Source organism: Drosophila erecta, unplaced genomic scaffold (genome assembly GCF_003286155.1).
Source record: "Drosophila erecta strain 14021-0224.00,06,07 unplaced genomic scaffold, DereRS2 tig00000439-arrow-arrow-pilon, whole genome shotgun sequence".
Classification (NCBI taxonomy): Eukaryota; Metazoa; Arthropoda; class Insecta; order Diptera; family Drosophilidae; genus Drosophila; species Drosophila erecta.
Window position 1 is genome coordinate 111,476 of NW_020825253.1, and position 11,247 is coordinate 122,722.

At 36.0% G+C, this 11,247-nt stretch overlaps 1 protein-coding gene across 1 annotated transcript in view; it reads left to right on the forward strand.

The window, feature by feature from the left end:
• Positions 1 to 10,262, forward strand: part of LOC113564759 (dynein regulatory complex subunit 3-like) — a 64,095-nt gene extending 53,833 nt beyond the window's left edge. The window contains exon 2 of the mRNA XM_026983586.1: positions 9,949 to 10,262. Coding sequence (XP_026839387.1) covers positions 9,949 to 10,262 — 314 coding nt within the window. The remainder of the gene's footprint in view (positions 1 to 9,948) is intronic.
• Positions 10,263 to 11,247: the final 985 nt, after the last annotated feature.

The following is an 11,247-nucleotide window of genomic DNA, read 5'->3' on the forward strand; positions in this document are numbered from 1 at the left end:
TTAACAAAAAAAGACAGGATTTCGAAATCGACACAAATTTTAGACAAACACCCTTAACGCGCGAAAAATGAAAGAAAAACAGGCAGAATAGAACAATTAGACGAAAAACATTATATCGAAAATAATAGAGGCAAAACGTTATTCATTATAAAAGCAAATTTAAAAAGAAAAAGAAAGTTAATGACAGCAAATACTAGCAGCAAACCGACACCTCCCAATCATCGGACTCTTAATCACCAGAATAACTTGTACTGGGACACAAACTACAGCAGGAACACTCGAAATCAACCCAATAGAAAACAATTAAGGCTTTATCTTGTTTGAATCTGAATCAGAAGAAATCCCCATAACCTTTATGCATCACTGTCTTACAATAAATATTACAGAAGTTGAGGAAATATTTAATAGTATAAATAAACAATGTCAATAATTTAAAAACGTTATACAAATTAAATATTTAACCGAGAAAATGGAAAGAGAAATGAATGGCATACACATCTCAAAACAAAACAAACGAGGATTGGTTAACTTTGTAGGTTTCACATTAAAATATCTTTTGGCACACTAGACGAAGACGACAGACAACATATTGAACAACAAGACACAGTACAGGTCAGCACTCTAAATCACGTTTTTGTCAGTCTCAATAATTAAAACCCATTAAAATTCTTTGAAAAAAGAACAAAAGTAATCTATTAATATTTAACATTGAACATTTTACCGAATATATTGAGGACATTGAAATGGGTTCAAAACTAACACGACTATATTGGCAACGTTAATTACAAAAATATGATAAACATTAAAACTTCCACCTGGTATAACGTAGATACTAATGAAATATTTCTATTGTCCCACATTTCTATGAATACAACCAACTTTCATAATTGCACCTTGCCCCCGACAATTGAAGGCAAATTCTCGAAAATATAGAAAAAGAAACCGAATCAAATACAGAAATAGTTGAAATTGAAAATCCAGTACCACACTTATATCCAGAAATAATCGCTGAGGACAAGCTAATATCTAAAAGGTGGGGGAGTGACATATTCACTCTTCATATAAAAAGCTAAAGCTGATCTTTTGGAAAGCTTCACTCTTCAATAGCCTCATAAATAACATTCTCCCAAGACACCAACCGCTTAATGGTAACAACTTAATGATCCGATAAGCTTGACATATAAAGCTAAGTAGAACTTATAAGGCTTATGTTAATCCTCTGTAAAAGGTTTGCTAGGCCGAAAGAATACATTTGTAAATTAGTTCATAACTGAGCTCTGGTGAAACTTATCCAATAAAGATCATAAGAAGAAAAATATATTTTTTTTTAATTAAATCTATCGCCTAAAAAGTATATTATATATACTTTATATGCTCGGAAACGTTTCCTTCTGCCTGTAACATACTTTTAGTCAACGAGTAACAGGTATAATAAAGAAAAAAATATTTATCTTATAGTATATCTAAATTCAAAAAATCGAATAATATACATTTAATAACGTTTACACAATTTATTTATTAAACATTTAAGGACTTTCCGGATAGGGAAAAACAACATTTCTAAAAAATTTGATCACCAAGAAAAAATTATCTTTTTAATGTTTCGTTTGATCGTATTATTTGCTGTTATGGGGAGGAGAGTGCTAAGTCTAATTTTAATATGAATTCTTTAAAAAGGTTTTTAATACTATTCTTTGGAAAATGGCCGATTTGATGATGGAAGACTTTAGCAATGTCTGTGAACTCTATACTAAAGTTTATACAACCGAAATTTATCTGTTATTGTGGTTACTCAAAAAAAAAATGTCACAAATCATGGCAAACCAAAGATATTTCTCTTAAGACCAAATAAAAATGCATTACGTTGCCTTTCATGCCCAACCTATATATTAAACTCTGATTGAACTGTGACAGTGACAGTTTTGGGCGGTTTGTGGGTGTTGGAGTGGGCGTGACAGTTTTTATCGGTTTGTGGGTGTTAAAGTGTGCATTCCTTTTCTCAACTTTCTAGCTTCTACAGTTCCTGAGATCTCAACGTTCATACGGACGGACAGACTCACTAGCTGAGTAACGGGTATCTGGTAGTCTAGGATCTCGACTTTTATACTCCTAATCGTAGATTTAGGGTTACATTATATTCTTTGAAAAGTAACAGATGATAACGTTTTTCATATATAGTCCACTCAGGGGAAAAAACGGTTCTGAATGTGTCTTAAATCGTGCTTATTTGAGTCTTAGAAAAGTTTTATTCCGTTTGGTATCAAGAACAAACTGATCTCAAATTTTAAGAACAGTCGGTCTTATTCTAAGACCAATACGGTCGCACTTTAACAACTAATTTGTATCGAACTAGGATCAAATGGTATAATTTCTGGAACGTGTGGTTAGGACCTTTTTGTACTTCCTTTAATAACGAAACGGTATAACATTTGTGTGCATCAATTTATAATTCATGAATGGAATTCAATGGAATTCGGTGGAATTTAAACATGAAAATGTTTTTATTCATTTATTGTTTCATTATTTGGAGAATTTGAAAATATAAAAATGCAATATGTTCAGCAACGAAAGATATAACTATCTATGTACGACCTACGTTTATAGGGCTCAAGAAAGTTTATAAAAAATGCCACAGAAAAATCGGTTCCTCTATTTCTAAGAAATATCTCAACTTGCGAGCGTGTTCCACAATGCACGCAAGACCACCTTTTATTATTAAAAAAATGCACAGTTTTTTGCCGATATTTGCATAACAGTGAATATAGTCAAGCTATGATCCAGCCCATACAAAAAAGAGCCTTTAACATTAATTTTATTTTGTGGTCGTTCATTGATGGTGTTTAAAAAACAAAACTTATAAACAAAAACTATATAACAAAATAAAACAAAACTTATATGTTAATGTACCTAATCAAGTAGTTATCCTGGTCAAACTTTTACCTGTTAATTTCCTAAGAGAATCAATATATTAAATTTATTCATTTATGTTTAGCTCATAAAAAGTGATTTTGTAAAAAAAAAATGGTTTAAATCGGATTTTATATGCAGAATGGGGCGCGGAGTGCACTGTTCAGCTGTGGAAAGGGATATTATAAAAAAAGTGGAAAACGATGGAAAATCAATAAGAAAAATTTCTGAGTGTTTTCCGCGTTTCACATAAAGATACCAAGGAGAAACGGGGCACGAACCGAGCAGTTCTTCGAACTTTTGGTTCGAAAATAAAAAAAAAATCTTTTTTTGTCGTCGACGGACATTAAAAATACTTTCCAGTATTCCAAGTCGAAAAATAAGAAATAGAATAATTGAAAAGAATTTGAAGGCTAGGAAAGTTCCACTGCTTAGGAAAAATAAATATCGCTAACAGACTGTCTTTTGCAAAGCGATCGTTAGATGACCAAAAAAAACGCATTTGATACTAAGCACACAAAAAAAAAACAGTAAAACATGGTTGAGGTAACATCATGATATGGGGATGCTTTTCCACGTCTGGAGTTGGTCCGATATTCCGGATAAAAGATAAAATGTGTACTCCCGACTACGTTAAAATATTGGAGAATGTTATCAAACCATATGCCGTGGAGAAAATGCCCTTAAAATGGGAGCCCAATCCCGGCCCAATCCCCGGACTTAAATCGTAACTATTTAATTGGAGGTTTTAAATAAAAAAATAAGGAAGAGCTGTGGGAAAAAGTGAAGTCAGAGTGGTATGCCATTAACCCCCAAATTTGCTTCAATTTAGTTCCTCGTCGATGCTCAGCAGTTATACAAAATAATAGAAATACCACTAAGTATTAATATAACAACTATTTTTTTTCAGATAATTCATAAAACTGAAGTTTTTCTTAGTTTTACGAATTTTGTTTCTATTAATTTTTCCAAGCGCCAAAAATTATGTTAATTTTTTGTAGTTAATATTATTAACAAAATATTTGTGTTCATTATTGTTAAATATACTTATATATGAAAAAAAAAAAAAAATTAAAAAATATTACTTTCGTTCTGAGCACACTTTTATTGAGCACAATTTAAAGTCCATGATTGAACCAACGTGTTTCCCCTGAATCAAAGCGACTGCGTCCTTTTGACGACCTTTTGACGAAGGTCAACCATAATGGTTTGAGGAGTATAAACCTGGCGACGAAGAACGCTTTCGCCAGACTTAAGGAGCTCCAACTGAAGCTGCGTGTCAGGCTGCCGGACTCTACGGAATCTGTGCAAGCCGAACGCACCTCAACGGTGGATACTAGCCAGCAGACAACCCCCCAAGGCTGTCAGGAACCGTGTGCGAGCAACGCCGGTACCATGTCAGAGGATCGCACGGAACAGTCCGCGCTAAAAGCCCAGCGCTTAACGCAGAGGAAGCCTGTGGACCCTCAGCGCCTACCCAGAGCTATACGCCACAGTTTCGGGAAAAAGCGACCGCCGAGAGAGAGGCCTGATGCGCTGATTATCACCCCAACAGCAGGGCTACCGTACAGCGAAGTCCTATGGTTGGTCACAATAGGGCAAGACGCGAGACCCATTGGTGAAAGTGTAACCAGGGTCAAGAGGACGGCCAAAGGTGACCTGCTACTTGAGCTATGCGCCTCGTCACAAGACCGAACGCATTAGCTCAAGGTGGACATGGGAGCAGTGCTCGGAGACCGTGCCAGCTCTCGCCCGGTGACCCAATCCAAAGTGTTCTTGATTCGTGACCTCGAAGAGGTTACCTCAGAGGAACTAAGGAACGCCCTGGCGAATATCCCAGCGCACGCGGTGACGATTAAGAACCTTCGGGCAACGCACAATGGACGAAAGGTTGCTGTAGTAGCATTTCCAGCCAACCTGGGTTCCAGCCAGCCCAAGGCCTGCTAGTGCAGACGGTGCGAGAATGCAGGGCAGATCTTGCGTTACTTATTGAGCCCTACCGGACAGAGGCTAGCCCAGAGTGGGCATTCGACCGCACCAGGAAAGCTGCGATCTGGAGGTGCCGCAGCGTAGCTCAACACATAACCCATGTGCTAGCGGACAACGGGTTTGTTAGAGCAAATTTGAGCAGTTGGTGGGTGTACAGCTTATAACTAGCCCCTGCCTGACCTTAAGCGAATTCAGCCAGGCAGTAGACTGTATGGTGTCGGATGTTTGAGGCTGCACTCCGGTCCGCACCCCTGGCTACTTCAATGCTTGGGGTTAGGGTTGTTTGGAATAAAAGGAACAAGATAGATCCTGGAATCCCTGCGGTACTATCGCTAGGCTATGCTTCGCAGGGCCAGGGTGCGCTCTGTGTTACTCCGGTGGACGTATTCCGCTTCATAGAGTCCGCATTGCTGAACTGGCTCCAGAAGCACTGTTCCGAGATCATACGCTCCCCTAGGGTCGACAGCTCCATTATATTCTCCATTAAGCCTTACCGGACGCGGTCGAATCTCCGGCAATTAAAAATAATGTGCTCGGAAGTTTCCTCGACGCCGCATTCTGGGCAGTTGCGGTCATCATCGTGGCCGAACCTGGTTAGGTAACTTCTAAAACACCCATGACCGCTTAGGATCCGGGTCAGCCAGAAGTTAACCTCGCCATGACGTCTTAGAGTCCATCTGGTCACATCCGGGATTATCCTGTGGGTCCATCGCCCCTTCGTCGACTGCTGCCACCGACGCTGCCACCTTTCCAAGCTATGAGCTCTGGCGTTGGCTTTTATGGCTCGCCTCTGAGCAGTGCTGCACTCTTCTCCGATCTGCTTAATCTCGTCGTAGATCTCCTTTGGAACACGAAGTGTGTACACGTATATATGTATATATATAATAAACTTTTTAGTTTCTTTAATCATCTGGGTAAAGAAGGATTTTAGACGGTGGTTGACCGGTTGTGTTATGATTAGTCTTATTCGTATTAGTCTATTCTCAGTTTTGATAATTCTAATTTCTTCATTTATGGTTTTATAAAGGCGTTCTGTCAGCTATTCCTGTTTTACTTGTGGTAATATCTATTTGTATGTCTCCGATGTTTAGCCAAATTTTTAAAGAAGTGCTTTTAAGCGCGGTCTTTGTCTGGTTTACTTTTCTTTGATTTTCCCATGTCGTTAAAAATTCTAGTAAGAGTTCGTTTTGCCTCTAACCAATCTCTACTGTTTTTTTAATAAGTGAATTTAGTGAGTTATTTCGAAAACTAGTTTTGTTGGTCTATGTTCTGTCTTTGCAAGGTTACCGATTTCTCAATCATAGATAATGTTTTGAATTAGTTTATAATAATCCGAAGAATAGTTAGTTTCTTTAAATAATCGTATCATTTTTCAATACCAGGGTGTTACAATTTAGAAGTTTGAGTAATAATAAATTCTTTAAATTCAGGATAAGATTATGTCTTTTAACTTTATGATACTTTTCAGAATTTTCATGGTACTGTGTGGGTTAATGGTTTCTCGATATTCTTTTTGAAAAACTAAAAAGTCTTTATCGTTCCCAGGTAAATAACATTGTTATTACTTAAGAAGTATTTAAAAAGGATGTCTATTGTCTTTGTCAGGGTCATGTCAGTGTATTTAATGGTCAGTTTTGTTTTGGAAAAGTATTTCGTTTTCTCTACTTGCTCAACGCTATCTTTAATAAATTCAATTTGTCTTGCAAAATAGTTTATTGGTTTATATGTAATTTCAATGTAGGTTTTGTTGCTTTCTGATGAACTGTGTATTGTTGCTGCTGTTGAAATATTTTCTTTTTCGCCTACCATGTTTTCTTCAATATTGCCGCGAGATAAAGCGTCTGCTACATGGTTAAGTTTATCTTCTAAATATTTGATTTTGAAATTATATTCACTAAGTCTAGTTCACCAACGTTGTAGTTTCATGTTAGGTTCTTTAATATTATTTAGCCAAGCAAGTAGTTTGTGATTGCTCAAAATCTGAAAGGGGACTCCATATAGATATGGGCGGAAATATTTGGTTGCCCAAACGATTGCTAGTAGTTCTTTTTCAATAGCGCTATAATTTTGTTCATGATCATTTAATTTTCTGCTTGCAAAGCTTACCGGTTTATTTTCTTGCTAGCGTCAGTAGTGACTTGGAATGTTTTTGTGAAATAAGGGCAAATCAAAATTGGGTCGTTCATTATGAGTGTTTTCAATTTTTTAAATGATATATTGTATTTTTCAGCTCCTTTTTTTAGAAATATTGTCAGAGGTTTTGCAATCTTTGCAAAATCTAGAATGAGACCACGGTAGTATCCGCGTAAGCCTAAGAAAGATTTAATTTCTTTTGTTGTCTGTGTGAGAGAGTGTTTTTTGATTGCTTTAACTTTCTCTTTAATTGGGACTTATTATAAGAAATATATAAATTATAAGAAATTGCTTTAAGAAATTTGTTTGCTTTTTTAAAAATTCGCATTTGTCCAATATGAGTTTAAGATTGGCTTCTTTAAGTTTCTCAAAAACCTTTCTCAGTGAGTCTAGTTGTTCGTTCAGAGATGTTGAATAGATGATCCCATCATCTAAATAAACAAGGCAATTCTTGTTAATGAGATCTTTTAGGACGTAATTCATGCAGCGTTGGAAGGTTGCAGGAACATTTTTTAAGCCAAATGGCATGCGAGTGTACTCATAGTGACCACGTTTGGTCGAAAACGCCGTTTTTGGTATAGACTTAGGGTCCATTTCGATTTGGTGAAAGCCTTTTGCTAAGTCAATCGTAGTAAAATACTGACATTTTTCTAATTTGCCTATTTATCTAATTTGGTATTTCGTCCATATTAGGAATCGGAAATTTATCATTTATTGGTTTTTCATTTAGATTTCGTTAGTCCACGACCAACCTGAATTTGGGAACAATCCATATTAGACTGCATTCAGGGGAGTCACTTTCGCGTATAATACCTTGTCTTAAAATCTACTCAATTTGTTTCTTTCTGATGTAAATTTGTTTTCTTCTAAGAGAGCATTAAACATTTTTGAAGAGTTCCCAATACATGGATTTAGTTCTTTGTGAATGAATCTTTTTTCGTTAATTATTGTTTCGTTCCGAAAGTTGTCTACTAAACCGATATTTTCCATTAGTATTTTTTTGATAGTAGTTTCGGGTGGCGTTTTGACGGTTATGAAGTAAGTCTGAATTCATTGCATTAATTTCTGATCTGATCAAATTGCTGTTGTCTGGTTGGAGGAGGTTGTTTAAAAGGAATTTGATTGTTTACGTTAGTGTTTTGGGTCTGTGTGGACCCATGTTAATGGAATGAAGGGACGAATGAATTGTTGGTTGGGGTGAGTGTTTTTGATTTTATTATTGTTTGTAAGTTTATAGGTGTTAAGTGAATTTGAGTTAAGTCTTGGCTGACTATCGGATTTTATAGACCGTATAGACCTTCTTGTTGGACGGTTTGTCTTAATTTTTGAACGGTTGAAATGTCATGCCTCGCTAAGGCATCGGGGATGCCTTATCGCTAACCTATCGGGGGGTGAGCGTTGAATTGTATTTTTTATAGTAGTTGCCATTGCTTGTGTATAAACCGCTATATTATTTCGGTCATTTTCTAATACTAACTTATTTATAACAGTTGCCTTATCTTCTAATTGTTCGCAAAATAGACGTAAGTTACCTCTAAATGGTGTGCAGTACAACCTTCCTAGTAGTTCCTCCAGAAGCGTCTGAGTCTTAAATTCCGTGATTAGGGCGTCTTTTAAAGTTGTCCATTCGTTGTGCATTCCAAATTGGGAAACCTTTTCCGCATCTCCGACAATTTGAAGTTCGATGGCTCCAAATATGATTGCCTTCGAATGTCGTTCGAAGGGTAAACGTTCAACAGGTATTCGATACTTCTGATAAACGAGTTGAGATTTGATGGGTCTCCAGAGAATTGCGGTACTTGGCGTATTTGCCGAAGTAATTGAGAAAGATTTTCCGCAGTTAACGCCATTTATAATTTATAAGTTATTTTCTTTATAAGTTAGTTTCTGTTCTTGTTCACAGACTGCTACAGAATGTCGAGACTTGTGCGGATACCGATTTTAGTCACTTTAACTGAACCCAAATCACTTTGTTGCGGCCAATTCGCGGGTACAATCAGAAAAGGTTACAAGTTTCCTCTTTTCACTAGATTGTCAAAGGATAACGAGTTTACTAGGACTTTTTTCAGTTGCTACCAACTGCGCCAATAAACTTTTTAGGTGATAGATTTAATACAAAAAATATATATTTTTCTTCTTATTGGATAAGTTTCACTAGAGGACAGTTATGAACTAATTTACAAATGTATTCTTTCGGCCCAGAAAACCTTTTACAGAGGATTAATATAAGCCTTATAAGTTCTACTTAGATTTATATGTCAAGCTTACCGGATCATTAAGTTGTTACCGTTAAGTGTTTGGTGTCTTAAGCGAATGTTATTTATGAGGCTTTTGAAGACTGAAGCTTTCGAAAAGAATGGCTATAGCTGTTTATATGAAGAGTGAATATGTCGACTGCCGAGTCGATCTGGCCATGTCCGTCTGTCCGTCCGTATGAACAACGAGATTTCAGGAACTTTAAAATCTAGTGAGTTACGATTAGGCATGCTGACATACACGCAGCCCAAAGTTGTTAAATGCTGTTGGCATGCCACTCTAACACCTACAAGCCGCCCGAAAATTAATATTAATATAATATAATTTTACTATTTTTCCATTTCTTTATTAGTCTTTTAAATTTCTGTCGATTTGCCAAACATTTTTTGTCACGCCCACAACTGCCCAAAACAGAAACCCCCTTACTTTTGAAGAATGTTTTCATATTTGTTAATTTTATTTGTCAGTCTTAAACATTTCTATCGATTTGTCTAAAAACTTTTTGAACGCCCACACTAACGCGTAAGTGAGTAACAGGTTAGCATTCTCCCTTGGTTGAAGATAATATACATTTAAATGGGTCGAAACCCATTTCATCTACCTGTTACGTAAGACACTTTTATTAATTTTAATTCTAAAATAACATAATTTTTTTTTTTACAGATATTTTACGTATTGATCACTTATGGATATTACCTAATCTGACCAAGCTTTGCCTTAATTGTAACAAAATAGAGACGATTGAAAATATTGATATGTTAACAAACCTTAAAGACTTAAATCTAAGCTTTAATTTTATTGAAAAGATTGAAAATCTTGATACATTAGTAAATTTGGAAGTTCTGTCGTTATTTAACAACAAAATTGAAGCTATTGAGAATATCGATATGTTAAACAAGCTTGTAATTATCAGCCTTGGAAATAATTTAATTGATACTGTTGAAGGTGTGAGTATAAACCAAATCCGCATCAAATGAGTAATCATAAATTAATATATTCAACAGAAACTATGGTAAAAAAACTGTTCCTATGGCAGCAATATATGTCTTTCAACCGATTTTGTGCCTTTAAAGCCGGAATTATAAATTACTTACATAATTTTATGTAGTGAACTAGATTGCCTTAGTATCGGAAACGTTAAAGCTAGTATTTCCTTTCAATTAATTATCTAACAATTTTTCGAAACGAAAAAATTAGTCTCCTCCATAGTAGGAATAGGGTAGATGATCAACAAACTGATCTATAAGACCAAACTTTGACTTCAGCTAAGGATTTAGAACGAATGAGGATGGAAAATGATAAGGAAATATCTAATGGCCAAAAAAAAATGCAAATAGACTTAAGGAGGGTGACGCACTCTACCAAGCTTCCACCGATCGACGACAATCTAGCTGTCAACGATCGGTGACCATGTATCGCTCAGGAGAAAAACCAAAAATGTTCATTAAATATTATGTCATTAAACTAGCACCATCCGACTTTTTATATCCGTTACTCGTTGAGTAAAAGGGTATACTACATTCGTTGAAAGGACAGACGAAAACGTTTCCGACCATATAAAGTATATATATTCTTGATCAGGATCCATAGCCGAGTCGATCTGGCCATGCTCGACTGTCCGTCCGTCTGTTCGTATGAACGCCTCGATGTCAGGAACTACAAAAGCTAGAATGTTGAGATTAAGCATGCAGCTTACAGAGCAGCTCAAGTTTCCAAATACGCTTATAAATGTGCAGAATCCTTCCTTTTTATTCTTCAAGTGGTGCATACTAGCTTTATAGCTAATAAAATACATGAGTATAGTACTTTTAAATCCGCGCAGGAAAGGAAATATTCGAGAGAAAGAATAACAAAACCGTAAAGCTTACACATTACTAATGATGAAATTATTGTACATTATTTTAATTTTTTGGGAATTAAATTTCGCATCGAAAAAATGTCCAGTATTTTTTTATATTGCCC